This window comes from Protomyctophum bolini (assembly GCF_963924005.1).
Source record: "Protomyctophum bolini genome assembly, chromosome: 11".
NCBI lineage: Eukaryota > Metazoa > Chordata > Actinopteri > Myctophiformes > Myctophidae > Protomyctophum > Protomyctophum bolini.
Window position 1 is genome coordinate 15,161,898 of NC_137872.1, and position 19,682 is coordinate 15,181,579.

Genomic DNA, 19,682 nt, shown 5'->3' on the forward strand with positions numbered 1-19,682 from the left:
AAGATGTATTCTAAATCCTGACACTGGTGCTCAAACTATAGTTCATGTCAAGGACCCCCAAAAGATTATAATGTAAAAATGATCCGCCGACCCCCATCTCAAAATATGTTGTTCCTGACCTGCAGAAAGCTGTCAGGAGATGGCAGATCTGGTCAACATACATAGATAGGCAAAGAAAAGAAAGAAATTGGCCTATTTTATTTCATTCCACATTTAATAGTTGTTGATGAATAGTTGTGAATGTATTGCAATATTGATAAAGTATTGGCAAGAAGGTATAGTGTCAAATAAATAAATAGCCCCTCTCGGGACCCCCGTAAAGGTTTCTGACATTTGGATGTAAACATCCAAATGTCAGAAACATCCAAATGTCAGAAACCTTTACGGGGGTTCCTAGAGGGGCTAATAAATAAACAAACCACAACTCTGGAACCCAGCAAACATAGGAACTAATGTTTACGGTTGATGTTCCCAGCCGATGAGTTAGGTTGAGCGGACATCTGTTTGCAATCAGCAATTTGGTCCCACAGCTCCCACTCGCCGGTGTAATAACGGTTGTCTGTGAGTACAAACGTTTTTCTCTTGACCAATTTTGCTGTCTTGTATTTTTTGCCATATGCAGTTACCCATATTTGACAAATATGTGATGCAGTTCAAATAGACAGTCCGGTGTATCTAGGGCACGTCGATTAGCTCTTTAGTTTGCGCACCATGCTCTGTTTACAAATTACAAAACCAAGGCCAGGCAAAAACGTCATGGATGGCTAATATATTTATATTCCATACAATGCATGCATTCCATCCAGCACGATATTAGTGCTGGGTCATTGTAATCGCACTGTGTAATGTATATACGACCATTGTAGCCAGCTTAAATGTAGTGCTGTGGTGATCAATGCCAACCCGTCGCATACATTGAGGAATGTGGGTCTGAATTAGCTCTGGTCCATAGCCTTACTGCTCTTCATTAGAGCTATGGGCAGAGCTATAGGTGAGAGGTCTGCATCTCTTTGCAAGGGGGAGATTAGAATCGAGAAATGCATTATTCACAGCATATAATTATTTGGTTATTTCTACTATTATTTATCTTTATTGAACAACAAGTAAAACATTGACGCGTGAGCACAACAAAACACCGCCGAGATGAATGCATGGTTCCAGGAAATTGCATTCGCTGTTTCGCTGTTCGCTGTATGGAATATACGCAGTGTAAAGATTAGATTAGAATATCGGTCATTCTAGGCCTAGGGCAAAGACAGCTGCAGCTCATTACATAAATGTGTCCGTTTGATTTAAGTGTGACATTGGGACTTGGGAGCCGATATCTTGGGTTGTGTTTATCAGTCATAATAATTAAAAGGTAATGCCAGTGGCAACTGGTTCAAACATACCCACAATTCAGCTGCATTTGTGTTCCCAGTTTTAAAACGTGGAAAAAGGTTCCATTTGTTCTCTTTGGGCATTGAATAAGCTTCATAACAATGCATATCTTTTAAGACCTGGCTAAATCGGACGTGCCATCTTCAGGTGCATATTAGTATAGGCATTCTATCTATAATAAGGGCTTAACCTAGCTCTGGTCCATCAGAGCTATGGACCAGAGCTAGGCTTAACCTAGAAGAAATTGCAACAGAAACTCTTGCTCTTTTTTCTTTTTCTGTTAAATATGTTTAATCGTGTAATAACATCAAAAGTCCTAAAAAAAATCCAGGCAGTGGAACATATTGAAACATTCTCACTAGGAGTAGGAGCATGGTCTGTACCAAATGACAAAGCCACAAGCTCACGTATCACCCATGTAATGTTTGTCTTTTTCCACAGGATACCTAGTGAGTAAACACACCGATAACCTGCATTGTGAACACACACACGCATCAACCATGACTTCACTGGTATGTCTAGGGTGTACTATTAATTACTAGTGCAATGTTGTCAATCATTCTGTCATATTCACTCTATTTTTGTATTCACTCTATATCCTCTACCATATATTTGCACTGCAGCTATACACATATATTATACTTGGCTAAATGTTATAATAAAGTAAACAGTTGAAACGAGAAGTCAAAGTCTGAGACATTTACAAAAGCATAGCATCTCGGACAGTAGTTGGTTCATTAATAAATGGAACATATTGGCGAAAGCATATCACTATACAAGAGTATGACCACATTTGAAAGAGGACAGAACACATGTTCTAACAACTAGTCTTCTCACTCTTCTGGATGGGTTGTTGTCTTCCAGGGGAGTAGCAGTTCTTCTGCTACTGAATACACCGTACGAGTCCCCAAGTGAGTCCTCCTGCTGCCTACGCAGATACTCCTACAACAAATTCTGGGCTGCCTACAATATCTTGTCAAAGGCCTCTCTTGTGTGCCAATGCTGTTCTTTGTTGTGTGTGGCTGTGTACATACAGTATGTCATAATGATTGATTATTCCTTCAAGTGTCGTGATCAAGTGAAGCCCAGCTTCTATTGTCTTAGAAGCAAAGACAAAATACAAACGCATCTAAAATACACATTAAGACACACCAATCTACATACCGGCAATACCATGTTAGGAGAACCAGCGACCAAATGGGCAAATAAAAGCAAATATATATTACATAGAAACCTGAGATTGCCTTCTATTCCAGTCTTTAGATGTAAAATGGGCAGATACTTGAACATAACCACTCCACCTGTCCATCTACCCAGAAAAGCACAGGTTATTTATTTTGCATTTCATTTAAACATGGGAATCCTCATAATAATGTACAATAGAACATGAAATTAAACTTCAATTTTGACATATTTTAGATGACCTATACTATTCTCTGCCAGCATTGCTAGCTATGGATGAACATGAACCTTATATTGTCCCTATTCTGGGGGCGAACATTCCCCCAGGATAGCAGATCTCGCAACTCGTAGAAGGGCAAGTGTGCGTGTGTTCTGTGTATGAATTGGGGGGGGGGGGGATTAATGTGTTTCTTTGCGAGTATACCTACAAATTTGTCTGTCTGCCTGTCTTCTCTACAGGAATACCTCTAAGAAGTACAGCATCATGGCATTCAATGCGGGTGACAAAGTCAACTGTTCCAGCTGGACACAGGTGAATTTTCTCATGGATGCGTAACTGCCACATTGCACTGGGACTCTGGTTCACCATAACCACATTAACCCTGGCGTCCCAACTCCCTATTTTAGGCATAAGATTAAAAAATATATATAGTAATACAGTTTTTACAACATGGCAGTATAAAAGGCTTAACTGGGTAACAGGATGTAAGTCACTATCAGTCATCGTGTGCATTTGTTTCTCCCTATATTGAAGAACAAAGTTCTCTTTTACTTAGATTTTTGGCATTTGGCACTATATATACTATATCAACTTTGAAGAAGTCAGACCTTTTTAGAATTTTAGGCATTGCAGTCTTCACAGTAAAATCCTTAAACACCGAAGAGAGTCCAAATGTACCCTTACAGGTCCATTTTGTTACATTTGTACACTCTTCAGAGTAAAATGAGCACTGACTATTTTAGTGTGTACCATCACTTCAGACTGTTCTTTCCTTTCCTAAACAACAGTCATCTTCCCTGGACAATGAACAATAACCCAACGACATTGTCACATTTCATGTTCTTCAAACTTTTGATGTATTATACAGTGGCGGAAAGTAACTAAGTTCATTTCATTTTTTCAAAGGATTTTTATACATTTTGAAATGGGACAGTGCATAATGAGTACTTTTGGTACTTTAGAAGTACATTATGATGTCAATACTTTTGTACTTTCACACAAGTACATTTTGAATTATGGACTACTTGTAATGGAGTATTTCTACATTGCATACTTTTACATGAGTACTTTTTCCCGCCACAGTATATACTGTATATAATCTTTTTTGCATGTTGTGCTGACTGCTGCCTTCCCTCTCCCCCTCCCTCCAGGCTCGCATGGAGCGAGACATGAGTGCTCGACGGATGTACGGTGAGGAGGAGAGCAGTGAAGGCGCGGCAGGCAGCGAGTTTGGCAAGAAGCAGCGGGAGGAGGCGCGCCGGAAGAAGTTTGGCGTGGTGACGCGCGAGTTCAAGGTCGAGGACCAGCCCTGGATCCTCAAGGTCAACGGGAAGTCCGGCAAGAAGTAGGAGAACTCGGAAACACCTTCGCTTCATTTCATTTCACTGTGTTCTCACTTCTCTCGTTTGCATACAAGCGCTACTAGGGCTTCCTCCCTAGAATAGCTGATTAATCGATTATTTGCTAAGAGAATCCTGTGGTGTTGAGGGGCTAAAAGATACATTTTAGACGGAAATAGGAAAGTTGCACATGACCAAAATAGCTGAGAGAACCAGAGTCTAGTTTACAGGAGTGAAGGCGCTTCTGAAATGCATCTGATGGAATCACAAGCATTGTCTAGAGCTGTGTCTGGAACCATGACGTACTTTTGACACGGACAGCTGAGATGGAGGAAATGTAGTGTGAGCCCAGCTTAAGTATAGTGTGAGGAAAGAACCAGCCACTCTCTGAATTTGCAGCAGTCAAAATTCTTTGAAAACATTGCAACACAAAGTTGCGAACTGGCACTTCATATTTTGTAAATTAGCATTACAACAAGACCGATGAGTGCATGGCACTTTTTCCAGTAAATGAATGCTAACGTATGTGTTTGCGTGTGCCAGATTCAAAGGTCAAAAGAAGGGCGGCGTGACGGAGAACGCCTCCTACTACATATTCACTCAGTGTCCCGACGGGGCCTTCGAGGCATTCCCCGTCCATGGCTGGTACAACTTCATACCGCAGACCAAACACCGCACTCTCACCGCCGAGGAGGCAGAGGAGGAGTGGGGCAGGTGAGCATGCAGAGTTTTTGACACATTCAGGGAGGGGTAGTGTTTATTAAGTCCTGACCTTTATTCTTACTTAAACAGACATGAGTTACAACTATAAAATGTTTGTTTGACAAAAATGCACACATAATTACACACACACGTTTCACGTTCTCAACAGGAGAAACAAGGTGGTGAACCACTTCAGCATCATGCTGCAGAGACGCTTGCGGGAGACGGATCGCGGTGACGATGACGACGATGAGGGTGAAAAGGGAGGCAAGAAGAAGAAGAAGAAGAAGAAGGGCGGCGGTGGCGACCTGCGAATCACCGACCTGGAGGAGGACCTGGAGATGAGCAGTGACGACAGTGACAGCAGCATGGGAGAGGGTGAGGACAGCACACACACACACACACACACACACACACACACACAGCAGCATGGGACAGGGTGAGGACAGTACACGTGAGTAGTAGTACACACACAACATACAGGGCAGCTCAGTTCTATTTCGTCCCTGCTGACCGCCAGAGGCGGTGCTTTAAGCATGAATATGTCCTTCGCGCATGCGTCGTCGAGTGTTGTATACAAACAAAGTCAATTTTGACCCCGTGATGACCCGAAGTAGTCTATATCTTCCGGCAGTCTGCAGGGGATCAGTCTCTAATTTTTCTCGCGCGTCGTGGTGAGAAATTTGCACTGGGCTGCGAGGTATTGCTATGCAATACAATATGCAGCTACGGTGCCTGTACCTGGTCGCCGGTAGTTCTGTGACGGCGTGACTGCCTGTCGGAGTAGCGTTTGTTCGCCCTCCAGGAACTGCGACTATGGTTTTCTATCTCCTCGATGAATGGAGTTTATTTCGCGGATTCACGTGGACGCAGGAGCGTCCAATCTCTCTCGCCGGTAAGGAAGGCTAACCCCCCTCGGACAAAAGGTACGTTATCGTTTAAAGTGGTGCTATCCCCGCTAAACAGACGTCCAAATGATATGATATATAATTTTATCATGGCATAAACTCTTGTGAGTAGAGGCTGCGTTCGCGCCGCCTCCCTGCTCTGCATAAAAGTTTTTTTCGACTGTGAACGCTAACAGACGTTCAAATTATATGATTATTGTATCATGGCATAAACTCTTGTGAGTAGAGGCTGCGTTCGCGCCGCCTCCCTGCTCTGCATAAAAGTTTTTTTCGACTGTGAACGCTAACAGACGTTCAAATTATATGATTATTGTATCATGGCATAAACTCTTGTGAGGAGAGGCTGCGTTCGCGCCGCCTCCCTGCTCTGCATGTTTTGTTCAACTGTGAACGCTAGCGCTTATTATAAGCGACTATAAGACTTGCCGAAGGATAAGAACACTGTCATAATATTACCTTTGTTTGATAAACACGCTACTGTCAAGCTTTGGTTAGCCCCTGCTGATGGCAAGCATTGTCGCTACATACTCTCAGCAGTCGACATATAACTTATGACTTAAGTTAGTTAAGGCTAACCGGCATTTTCTGTTTGACAAGCCCCGCTGGCCAAAGCCATATACCAATATTGGCAGCATTCAAGCTTAACCGCTTTTGCGAATAGCTTGTATTCTTGTTGTTATTATTAGCCCGGTACAGGAGCATCTACCTGCGTCCTCCCAGGGTATTGATGTTGCTACCAGTATAGTCTGTAGCTAAATAGCTATTGGTGTACATAGCCTGTCTGGTTGTTAACCCAGCTGGCCCCCAGCAGTGGGCCTAGCTGAAGCTGCTACCAGTATGTATTATTATACAGTATGATTTTATATTATTTTATTTTAATGTGAAGCACTTTGAGTTACATTTATGTATGAAAATGTGCTATATAAATAAAGTTTATTATTATTATGTCTGGAGCTCAAAGCTCCATTAACAGTTTTTGCATATACAGTGGGTGCAACTTGGTTTGTCCACCTGTAGGTCCCATTAACCCAGCTGGTCCCCAGCACAGGGTATCTGGCACTGCTGCCAGCGTAGCTCACAGCAGCTACCAGTAGTTTAAAGTTAAAGCTGTTTATGAACAGGCTATAGCTTGTCTTGTTTTTAGTAGCCCAGCTGGTCTCCAGCATAGATCTCTAACTGGCGCTGCTACCTGTAGTTGTAGCCCAAGCGCTTATTATACTATCTAAGATAAAAAAAAAAAAAAAAGCTATCTGTGTATAGCTTGCTTTACTGTTTGTTGGCCCAGCTGGTACAGGGCAGGCAGCGTATGCGCTCCGCTCCTCCAGCATACGGCCAGCTTGATGTTACTTACTACTAATGTTTGTTAGCTCAAGCATTTATTAACAGCTATCGGTGTATAGCTTGTTCTGTTCTTAGCTGCAGCTGATACAGGCAGCGTACGCGCTCCCTTCCTTCGGCAGGTGGCCCCTATTGGTGGAGCTATCGGTTGTAGCCTTTTCTCCAAAACTAGCTTGTGTCGGTTTATTTAACCAAACTTCTGGCTGGGGTAGGCAGCGTTAGTGCTCCCTCCTCCCAGCATGAATGCGTAGCAGTGCACACTTGACTAGTGTATTGGAAGTGTCTTTTGTTTCGCTCTGGACTAGCAAACATAAATTACAATAGTCTGGTTGCCCTTTCAGGGCAACCACACTAATAATAATGCACTTGGAGTTTGGATAAATGTCATAGTGCTGGGATAAGCGTTCGCATAGGAAACGCTACAGCTGCTACATAGCAGCGTCCAAACCTTGACTGGAGGCTACTTTATCATAATTTATAAGTAAGCCTCCGCCGGGGGTACAGGTAGCGTACGAGCTCCCCTCCCCCACCGCGACCATGCAGGTCGCACAGTCTATCTAACAGCAACATCTGTGCGCTGTTTCTATGATGCACTTTACATCTGGTTGAATCTCAAAGTGCTACAATGAGCATTTGCATAAAACGTAAATGCATGCTGCGGCAGGTATAGCAGCATTCAGTTTTTCGATTAAGTCATTAGATGCCGATCTAAGTTAAAGCCTCTGCTGGTACAGGCAGCGTCCGCGCTCCCTTCCTACAGCATACGGCCCCACCCCTAGCAACCAGTAGCGTCCGCGCCCTGGGCTAGTTGGGACTGGTGTGCACCGGCCGGCCCAAAGGAACCGGTGCCACCACAACGGAAAGTTCCCACTTTTGTACCTCGAAAGCCTCTGCTGGTACAGGCAGCGTACGCGCCTCCTCCCCCCAGCATACGGCCAACACCTAGCAACCAGCAGCGTCCGCGCCCTGGGCTAGTTGGGACTTGTGCGCACCGGCCGGTCCAGAGTAACCGGTGCCACCACAATGGAGAGCTCCCACTTTTGTACCTCGTATGAAGCTCTCCTTCAGCCGTGAGCCAACCTTGGTCCTGCCCCGTGTGCCAGGAGGAAAAGGTCTGACCGCTGGCTACAGCAGATCCGAGAGGGCTCAGCTATCTGCGGAGTTGGCCCACATGAGGTCCATGCTCACTTCGGATGACACCTAGGCACCTCGGAGGGTGCCGAAGCGCCTCCCTCTCTGATGCCACAGCTGACTCGAGGTTGATGTGCTCTCCCCGACAGCTTAAGCTATGCACTTCCATGACTATGAGGAAGATGCAGAAGGCAGTGCCTCCCAGGCATCAGAGCCAGCCTCCCACTTCTCAGCTCATGCGCATAGCCGTGGAACGCATACTAAAGCAGGCAGTCGGCTCCTCCAAGCGCCTACTGCAGACGCGGCTTTGCCGTCTTCGCCGTCCCCCACGCCTGTACCTGAGTCAGCTACAGGCCTGCCGGGCGGACGATCAGGGCTTTCTCCCATCTCTATACCGATGGCGAAATCCTGGCAGCCCTGCCCTGATTGAAAAAAGTGTCCTGAGACAACCCGTTACGACTTGACACTTTAATAGATTGGAACGCACAAGGCGATAAGGGCTGGCCTGGGTTACATGCCAGCCACCAAGCCTGTCACTGCATCCCTCATTGTGTTCTCCAACGAGGCCCGGCGGCGGAACGCTAGGTGACCTCGACCCCAGTACAGGAGCACAGGCAACCTGCTCACTGGGGCCTCCTTTTCACACCTAATAGTGGCAACGTTAATACTGGCTCAGCCACCTTGGGTGTATCACTGGAGGCATTGGCGTCATGTCCTCAGAGCACGGACGGCTGATGCCCATCGTATCTCTAGCCCGTCGCCAAGCCGGGTTTCCACAGTCAAGCTTGACTGATGAGACTAGGCCAACTCTCCGTAGTCTCCCTGAGGAGCCAGGAGCACTAGGTGGTTCAGCCGGGGCGAGAAGCGCCGGAGCGAACCATCCAGGTGGGGAAGACCAGGCTGCAGCTTGTAGGCCTACGACACATCACGCCTCCCAAAGGGCCGAGCTCCAACATTGATGAAATCATCTTGACTGCCCTCGGAGCTCACGTATCACCGCCGGCCCACACTAGAGGCCAGCGTGTTCCCTGGCGTCCCACGCAGGGACCTGACTGTGACTTTCCGGGCTGTGCAGCGCCTTCTGACGCCAGCCCCCCATATCCGGCGGGTCAAAATGGCCATTATCAGCAACATGACGAGAGCCCTACTATCAGACCAGGAGTGATGTGTCCTCCTGCCCAAGGGCGCAACAGAGGCTGTATATCCTCAGTCACACTAAGGGAAGTCCGATCTACATACTTCCTTGTGACGCAAGACAGACGGGTGTCGACATGTCTTGAAGCTGATGGGACCCAACAGGTTTATGAAGTTCGTGCCAGTCTACTGGGCCGAACACGGCAATGTGCTGGAGCGGCAAGTGGTGTGCTCCGCTCTACAGCACTTCCTGCCGTATTTTTATTTAACCTTTATTTAACCAGTAAAAAAATCACATTGAGACTTGTGTGCACTTCCTGCCGTACAGGAGAGGCGAGCACATTCTCATACGTTCGGGCAACACCTCGATCGTGTATCACGTAAGTCATCGGGCAGGGCCACGTTTGCTTGGCTGCTGTAGGTGTCTATGGACCCCCTCCTGACTTGGGCAGCCTCCCCGCCCGATCAGCCTATAGGCAAGTTGTCTGAGTGGAGAGCGGGACTACATGGTAGGCTCTCCCTCCCATCGAAAGCTTCCATGAGGGGAGCGGTACCCCATCCAGTGGTGGTGAACACTAATCAGAGGCTACCCCGGCAGAGCGGAGGTGGACCTCCTCACCCTGGACCTCACTAACCTCCCTGGTTCTCCCTAACGGAGACACCCAGCCCACCGGGCCAGGACGCAAGGGTCCGACGGTTTCATAGAACCTGAACGCCACAAATGGCTGTCAGCCTGCTGGACTTCTTAGGCTTCCTGCCACATAGCCAGTATGAACGGAACGACCTACATCGTTCCTGACACACATGGCCCTAAGCAGACCACCGCCCACAGGGCACTATCCTTTTAAATGCGCACTGCCAGAGGCACTGCATATGCCTTGCCACTGCCTCTCTGATACGACCAGCGCCTCAGAGTTATTTAGGAGGGTCACACCATACTGCTGGTTGCCCCCCCCCCCCCCAGCCAAGAAGTACTTGGTCTCCAGACCCAGTCGGAGGACGCCATGGCGTCTCCCCGACAGAGGTCTCCCCAACTGGGAGGCGGTCGGATACGGCATTCAAATGCTCAACGCCCCCAACTGTGCGTTTGGCCACTGGCGGCCCTGAACCGCTGTGTGGAACCAGCCAGGCATGCCACCCTGAATTCAAGGGTGACATCCATGACATCCATCAGGCTACTGTACGATAACCGATGGAACCTATTTCCAACTGAGGCCAGAGCAAAGACCTAGTGCGCTGCTCTGCCTACCTGTCTGGAGTTCTGCAGTCCCTCCTAGACAAGGGCCGATCTCCTACTCTAAAAGCATAAGTAGGGGCAATATCATGTTGATATGCTAGAATCAATATTGCTGTAACGAAGCGTGTCCGTGAGCGGCACGTCCCGTCTGTTAGTGACTTGCGTTCGAAGCAAAGCTCAGACGGCCTGAGTGTCTCTGTGGCCGAACAGTGTTCCTCCTGAGGGTGCTGTCACATACACACCTCAACCAGCCTATACGGCTAGCATAGTTTTACCCTCCACCAGGAGAGTGGATGGACGAGCGGGACCTATTGCGCCCAGTGTGGGCCCTGAGAGCCGCTTGTTAGACCTGCCGAATGCTTTCGGCGGTCAGAATGGCTGTTCCGTTGTGACGATGGCCCTTTCAAAGGTAGCGCTCTCTCCAGACAGCGCCCGCCCCACACTATTGTGGATGCCATCAACCACGTTTATGGGGCGAGTGATCGTACCTTACCATTTGGCGTGAGGTGCCACTCTTAACGGGAGCGTCCCCACATCATGGGCTGCCCCGAGGGAAGTACCCCTGGAATGTATCTGTGCCGCTGCCTCATGGGCATCACAGCGAGTTGTCTGTTCCTCTGGGTGAGTGTTGCCACTCCCCACCCGCTGGACGTGGTCCTCTTACGAGACTCCTCCAAGCCTACTCCTTATGGTTTGTGATCAGGATCCCTCGTGACTTGGCTGGCATAAGTCATTCATGCTTAAAGCACCGCCTCTGGCGGTCAGCAGGGACGAAATAGAACGATAGTTACGTATGTAACTACGGTTCTATGAGTCCCGAATGACCGCCAGAGGCACTCTGTCACTCAGAATCCTCGAGTTCGCGCGAGAAAATTCTGTAGAGACTGATCCCCTGCAGACTGCCGGAAGATATAGACTACTTCGGGTCATCACGGGGTCAAAATTGACTTTGTTTGTATACAACACTCGACGACGCATGCGCGAAGGACATATTCATGCTTAAAGCACCGCCTCTGGCGGTCATTCGGGACTCATAGAACCGTAGTTACATACGTAACTATCGTTTTATTGTTATGAGTCGTGTGTGTGTTTGAACACAGACATCAGTAAGGTTGAATTGAATGAGAGAGGAGAGATTGGAGAAGAGGGCTGGGTGAAGTATCAAGGGAGAAGTAGAATAGTGGAAAGAAAAAACAATCACACCCATGTGAATTGAGGGGCGCTCTTATCATCAAACATCATCTCATTCCGGCCAATTGCAATTTTGTGTCTTCAATTTTCTGCCCTCACTTTTTATCTTCAATCCGTATTTTCTCAGCCAGTCAAATCATCTCAATTCTGTACTCAGCCAATCAAATCATTGCTATGATTCACACAAACACACAAAGCTTAGAGGGGCATAGGAGGGGCTAGCACCCCTCAAAAAGGCGTGAGTTTGAAGGTGGGGTGAGGGGGAGGTGTTTTGGCAGGTGCATCGAAGTCTTTCTTCTCCCTGAAGCTTAGTTTGCCACATTCTTTTCTTATGACCCTTGCTGAAAGACCCCAAAATAGTTGTAACTCATTATTTGAGTTTCCTATCGCACCCATTGGTTGATGAGTGGATCCATATTTACACTCGAGAGTTAAATTAACATAGGTAGGTGTAGGTATTCCCGCTCTGCCTTTCTAATTGAAAACATTGTCTTTCTCTCTGTCCCCATCTTTCCTTCCTTGTTCCCTCTCTTCACGGTCACTTCTCTCTCCGTTCACATTTTGTTTCCCTCTCTCCTCCACCAACTTCACATCCATCCATCCATCCATCTGTACCTGCCAGATGGGGAGGGCAAGTCCAAGGTGAAGAAAGATAAGGAGAAGGGAAAGGCCGGGAAGAAGAAGAAGAAGAGGAAGGGAAGCGACAACGAGGCCATGGAAGACAGCGACGATGGAGACTATGAGGGCCTGGAGGTCGATTACATGTCCGATGAGAGCAGGTCAGAACACACACACACACACACACACACTGTCTTACTGTCTTTGTGGGGATGTCACATACATTTTGCTTTTTGCGTGACCTGCTGGCCCAAACTAATCTTTACCCTAACATCACTTCGGTCAATGACCACAAAAGCAATTTTATTCAGAGCCTAACCTGAATCTTAATTCTAAAGATCTTAACCATGAAATTACCAATTTGGTGACCAAAGTAACAAGGTTGACTTTTACTGGTTATAATATACACATGTGGGATTTTAATCCCTAAATAGATGGTAATAGCACACACACACACATACACACACTGTATGGACTTTTGATATATATATATATATATTTATATATATATATATATATATATATATATATATATATATATATATTTTTTTTTTAATATATATATATGTATCAGGATACATGCACACACAGGCATCTTTCTTTGTTCTCCCCAATTACAGTTCAGAGGAGGAGCCGGAGAAAGGACCTAACAAACCTAGCAAAGGAGAGGAATCTGTCCCCAAAGGTCAGAACATGTCTCCTCCTATCAGAACATGTCTCCTCCTATCAGAACATGTCTCCTCCTATAGAACATGACTCCTATCAGAACATGTCTCCTCCTATCAGAACATGTCTCCTCCTATCAGAACATGTCTCCTCCTATAGAACATGACTCCTATCAGAACATGTCTCCTCCTATCAGAACATGTCTCCTCCTATCAGAACATGTCTCCTCCTACCTGCACAAGGGTTTGTGCCTGTGCATACAACTACGGTTGAAGGCATTGGCATCCCTGATTGGCTACCCCAACCCATAGATTGCACGGATTGGCCGAGATTCGCTTCAAGTTTGTGCCGCAGTATAAGTGTATATAGATAGCAGTGCCCGCTATCTATAGTATCTGTATTGTAGGTAACTGGTACTAGAGCCTTGCATCGGGAGTGGGATCCAGCGGGACCCAGCGTGGTATTTATATGCCTGCAGTCGGGAACAGGCGGTCAATATAAAACCAACGGGACCCACAAAATCCTGCATCCTCCTGCAATCAACCAGATACAGAGCTTATACACTTTAACAAGATATGAATATGTCAGAGGAGAACGTAATTTCCCCTACTGTGCTGGTCACTGCGGGCGGTCAAAAAATGAAATCATCCACGCAGGGCTCTAACGGGTACCACACTGCATACTCCTAACAACAGATACAGCGAGTACTCTGACAATGGGAATGGTATAAACATGTGAAGCATGCAATCCCAACCTTCAACGTTCCAGATTTGTATGGTCCCCGATGTCCTCCAGACATGATTGAACATTGCATGTATTTGATTGATAAATTGCTGCTACTCAATTTACTTACCACACTCAATCTGCAGGAATTGATGAGGCCTCCGAGAGCGAAGAAGAGAGTGAGGAGGAGAAGCAGAACGAAGAGGAAGGCAAAGAGGATGAGGAGGAAGAGGAGGGGAAGAAGACTCCAGTCCAAGGGGAGAAGAAAAAGAAGAAAGGTACTGATAATTGTATGGCTAGAACAGATGATCTGAACAAAATATCTGACTGACTAATATCTGAACATTATGCTATATTTTATTGCCATTTTCTGAGAAGAGCATTGCTTAATTTACACGATGATGTCTCGCAACAGCAATGGCACGTCTACAGCTTTTGCTGTGCGACATAGGAGCTCCAAAGTATAAATGTGTTTTTGTGTGTTGCCTTGCAGACAGTAGTGGAGAGTCGGATAGCTCAGATGACAGTGACATTGAAGGAGAAGGAGCAGCTTCTGCTCTCTTTATGGTGGTAAGTATAGGGATGGGGATTAGGGCTGTCATTAAAACAACGCAAGTAGACAATTAACCATTTTAATTGTGTTTTTGGCATTGAAGATTGGAACATATGAATGAAACATTTAATTTCTATTTGCATTTTATGCTTTGTAATAAAACAAATGCACAGGTCAGATCTGTCAAATAACCAAATAACTAAGTATGTGAAGACATTTCATAATTTTATACTGCTGAAACAGCTGATCTAGCTGGTAGATCTGCTATATCTTGTATTTTTGGAAATATGGAAATATATTATAATTGCGATTATCTAAAATTAATTAATTCCAATTAGGTGATTATGTAATTCATTGTGACCGGCCATTGTGACTGGCCAGGTTTCGCTGGGTTTGAAACCTGGTTCTAGCTGGTATTGCGTAAATGACGTATAGTACCAGCTCAGTGGCCTTGTGGTTAAAGTGTCCGTCCTGAGACTGGGACGTTGGGGTTCGATCTCCGGCCGGGTCATACCAAAGAATAAATATGGGACCCAGTGCCTCCCTGCTTGGCACTAGGGTTGCATCTAGGGTTGGATTGGGGGGCAAGTTCTGCGACATACTAGCGTCATGTCCAGGGGGTGTACTTGTACATCAAGCTGCCTCACTCTACAGAAACAGAAGATGGGCTCCTGCCCTACGGGCCTCATGACTCAGCTAGACTTACTTACTTACGTATAATATATTCTTCTTCCGCTTACGCCCGTTCTTTTCTCCTCCTCCTCCCGGTCTCAGAAGAAGCGCACGCCTCCCAAGCGAGCAGGTGGCCGCGGCTCCGGGGGCAGCTCTAAGACGGGCAGCCGTCCCGGGACACCGTCCATAGACTCCGCCTCCACATCCAGCACGCTGCGTGCCGCTGCCAGCAAGCTGGAGCAAGGTGCTTACACACAGTTCCTCGCTCACTCAAATGCACACGCCATTATATGAACTAGGATGGTGTGGTTCCCAAACCTTTCAGGCAGTGTTGATTTTGACAGCACATTTAGATTTTAGTTTTTGTCATAGTCTCTTCAATAGTTTTCATGTAGTCTTTTTTTGTATTTTTGCCGTCATAATGGCTGATTTTACACTGTTTTTTATTTATACTGGATCTCTTGTCCACTAGTCCCTTCCTAACATCCTAATTTTTATTTGTTGACAAAATTGTCAATGAAAAGCAAAGCTTTTGCACACCTACAGGCGACAGGTGCGTAGGAGAGGATACGGTGCCCCAAAAATGAACAAGGAAAACAACCGCACACTGTCTTCAAATGCAGGGAAATAGCAACGTTTCGGCCTATGCGGCCTTCATCAGGCTATCTTTATCACAAATTGTCAACATATTTAGTTTTAGTCATCATAGCTTAGTTTTCATTTAGTTTTGTCAGTGAAAAAAGGTAGTCGACGAACATTTTTCGTCATAGTTTTACTCAACACTGCTTTTAGGTCGAGACCCAAAAAGAGATTAGACATTTGCCGTGACCCAAACTACTGAAAATAGCAGATCTACAAGCTCACAACCCGTCACTTCGCGCAGCGTTGTGAGCTTGTACATCGGCTATTTTCATTACTTCTTAAAACATTTTGTTTTCTAATTTATGGAATTTCTTAGATTTTTCTTTTATTATTTCATGAAATTACCAAAAACAAAAGACATTGAATTTGTTTTGTCATGAAAAACTTGAAAATTTGAAATGTATGTGTGAAATGTAGGGACCCATAAAATGTGTCCACGACCCACAGATGGGTCCCGACCCACTGTTTGGGAAACGGTGAACTAGGAGACACTGTAGTGATTGTGGGTGCGATCAAAAGTCTGCAGTCCAGTAAATAAAGTATAAATTTCCTCTCAGGTTGGACAAACTTGGCTGCTAATACCCTAAATGTGCCTTAATCCAAGATGGCCCTATTGATAACCTATTATAAGGCACTATTTTCAAAATGTCATTATGCTTTAAGTAGCATATGACATGTCAAACTAGGGGGTTTTCATAGGGCCATCTTGGATTAAGGCACATTTAGGCTATTAGCAGTGAGCAGATTAGGGTAGATTCTTTCATCCTGGCTAGTAGACCTAATGTCCTATCAGAATCAGGTGAGAAACAAAATAATCTAATAATTTTGTCCAACCTCTGCCATTTAATTATTGGACGGCGCTGACCGAACCTCAGTACAGCGAGACTGCCAACATGCTGGAGAGCAGACTCATTTGTGGGAACAACAATAGTTGAATTAGAACACTGTTAATTCTCAAGGGGAAAGTCCACAACTTCTATGCTTATGAACGTATGTGAAGTTGCCGGAACAGCCAGTCTCTAGGGGAGCAAAACATGTCATCAAACAGATGTCACACACACACACACACACACACACACACACACACACGTGCGCACAGTGCCGCACATGCACACACACACACACACCTCTTAAAGAATTAATATGTTAGCAATGGTACTTTTACCAAAATCTGTGAGTTCTGTGATTATTAATTACTGTCTCCTGACGTTAACCCCTCCCTCATCATCGACATCCTCACCAGGTAAGAGACAGCCACCAAGTGGTGCCACTGACACGCCGGCTGCCAAGAGGCTGAAGATGGAGCCCAACAGTCAGAGTCCTGCTGCCTCTGGCTCTGGGAAGAGCACTCCCCAGCCCGCGTCTGGCAAATCAACCCCCAGCACTAGGTACACGACAACTTATGTTGTACCTTCTCTCTCTAGCTATCTTTGTTTTGTCGTCACGTCACACCCCAAGGGCCCCCACACATTTGAATGCAATGGCAAATGTATTCAAAAACAAAGCACACAGGCCCTCACGTCATTCTCGGTGAACTCCTCCAGTCCTAGGAACAGTCGACGTCTGGTGCAGTGTAGCAAGGTTATGCACATCCCTCACCTTTAACCCGTCCTAACGGGGAAATGTTAGATTTTTGCGTATAGCAGATATAGGAGCTTGCAGTATCTTGGAGTATCGGCCTCAGGTCGTAAAGGGTTATGGTGTATTAATTCCACTTCAGACACTGTACAACCAAATAAGTTAGTCGACATAACTGACAAACCAAACCAAATGTGTCCCCTTCCAACAACTTGATCCACAAATCACCCATAAACACTTTTTTTCTTCAAACAGAGGTTTAGAGTTAAGTGGTTTAAATTACATTACAAAAACAGATGTTTGTGTGTGATTTCTTGTGTGGGTCGGAGAGTGATATTAACATGCAGGGACAACATTTGCATGAGTGGTTTTGGTTGGTCATTGGCCCCATTCTTCCCCAGTTTCACCCTCCTTAAACACAGCCTATCAGTACCCATTTGCTTTCGTTTGTATACAACAGTATACAGTACCAGCCGTTGCGACTGAAAATCAACCAATAATTCCCAGTAGGTTACTTATTACGCCGATCTTATCTTTTTTTTTTTTAAACATATGTTTATTCATTTTCTTTATAGTACACATAAGTATTTTCAACAATTGACATATATATATTTTTCCCCCCCACATCCCCCTGGCAGCACAAATACAAACAATCTTATCACGAAATGATTTGACAATAGTAAATACAAAACAAAAATAAATAATGACAAAACGAAAATTAAACACATTACATACAGTTAAACAAACAGATTCACAATGTCCATCACAGTTCCCTACCCCCACCCCCCAGCTGACTACTCAGTTAAACACTATACATCCAAAGCCTCTTGAATATCACCTCGCTTAATGAAGTCCAAGAACTTCTCCCATAACTTATAGAATACCTCAGGTTTCTTCCTAATTACATAAGTTAGTTTCTCATGTGCCAAACTGGTTGTTAAATTCCTCAGCCAAAAGCCGATCGTAGGGGCACGCCGAAAAACGAAAAGTAATAACGAAGCCATTTCCTGATGGCTGCGATTGGCGTTGATGACACGTTAACCGATCTTATCGGTCTAGTCAGGTCTACTGGACATGCTGGGAGCCTACTGAAAATGACATGCCTCCTCATACCCTCCCCTAAACTTAACCGCAAGCATGTCCTAATGCCCATACTCGTCGAAAACAATCGTACTGATCCTAAGTGATCACTGCGGTCTTGTCTATTGATAACAGTCGAATCAGGTGACAGTACTTGCTGCTAGCAACAGAAAAAACACTTGGCGTTCACCACCACCACCACCTGTCCTCTCGTGCCCACAGTGACGTGCAGCTGACGGAGGAGGCGGTGCGTCGCTACCTGATCCGCAAGCCCATGACCACCAAGGACCTGCTGAAGAAGTTCCAGACCAAGCGCACGGGCCTGAGCAGCGAGCAGACGGTCAACGTGCTGGCGCAGATCCTGAAGCGCCTCAACCCCGAGCGCAAGAACGTCAACGACAAAATGCACTTCTACCTGACCGAGTGACCGGTGGAGGTGCGGCCGCGTTGTGTTGTGGATGGGGAGAGGTTTGACGAGAGCGACCCCGGTGAGGAGGAAATGGAAAAACCATTGAAGAAAATGTGATGGAAGGAAGCCCAGCCCTGTGCTATACACTCCTCACATAAACAATAAAAGCGGGTGTGTTTGTGTGTAAGCCGTTCTAACACTCAGACAGATGGGCAAAATTCCATTTGAATGGTGGAAAAGCTGTTTATTTTTTATTTTTATTCTGATTATTTGACTAGTTTCCTAATAAAAAATTGTTACTTGTAGGTTGTTATCTGGTCCTTTTTCTTCATTAAGGAGTTTTGTATCATCTTAGTAAAGAAAACACTTTAACTGTTTTATAACCTATAGCAGGGTTCCCCAATTAATTTTCCTCTAGGGCCATATTTTGACTAGCGTACCAGGCTGGGGGCCGAGTCTGCACGCACGGGGTCGAGGTCTTGCCCTGAAAATTCATTTTCAGGGCATTTGAAAAGGATGCCCAGTTTGACATGCATATGGGCTACTGACCCCCATGTAATGCCATTTATATCTGGGACCCCTCAAATTCTTCCAGGGGCCACAAGGGGGCGCTTGCCAATACACATACTATAGGTCAGGGTTCCCCAATAGGCGGCCCGCGGGCCATTTGGGGAACCCTGACCTATAGTATGTGTATTGGCAAGAATCTGGTGATATTTATACGATACGATACAGTGGTTCAGATGATTCAATATTGCAATTACTTTTTAATGCAATCAACATTGGGATCTGTATTTGTATTTTTAACATCCTAGCAGAACTTTGTGCAATTAATCTTTGCCTATACCAGTAAAAATATTTATTAAAAACTATTGCAAGTATTAATGGTTCCGTTCACCCCTATTAGCCTAACATGGTCGAATTGGAACTCCCTATTGTAACACTGAACGTTGTAGTTCTTTGTTGTATATTGAAGAC

At 45.6% G+C, this 19,682-nt stretch overlaps 1 protein-coding gene across 1 annotated transcript; it reads left to right on the forward strand.

Annotated features, from left to right (window-relative positions):
• The first annotated feature begins 482 nt into the window (after nt 1–482).
• Nucleotides 483–19,009, forward strand: gtf2f1 (general transcription factor IIF, polypeptide 1). Its single transcript, XM_080775941.1, has 14 exons — nt 483–561; nt 1,822–1,892; nt 2,245–2,291; nt 3,022–3,094; nt 3,934–4,127; nt 4,666–4,836; nt 4,994–5,202; nt 12,386–12,542; nt 13,002–13,066; nt 13,917–14,048; nt 14,264–14,340; nt 15,098–15,239; nt 16,881–17,025; nt 18,518–19,009. The coding sequence occupies exons 2-14, from the start codon at nt 1,881–1,883 to the stop codon at nt 18,720–18,722; spliced, it is 1,629 nt and encodes a 542-aa protein (XP_080632067.1). The 5' UTR covers nt 483–561; nt 1,822–1,880; the 3' UTR covers nt 18,723–19,009.
• Nucleotides 19,010–19,682: the final 673 nt, after the last annotated feature.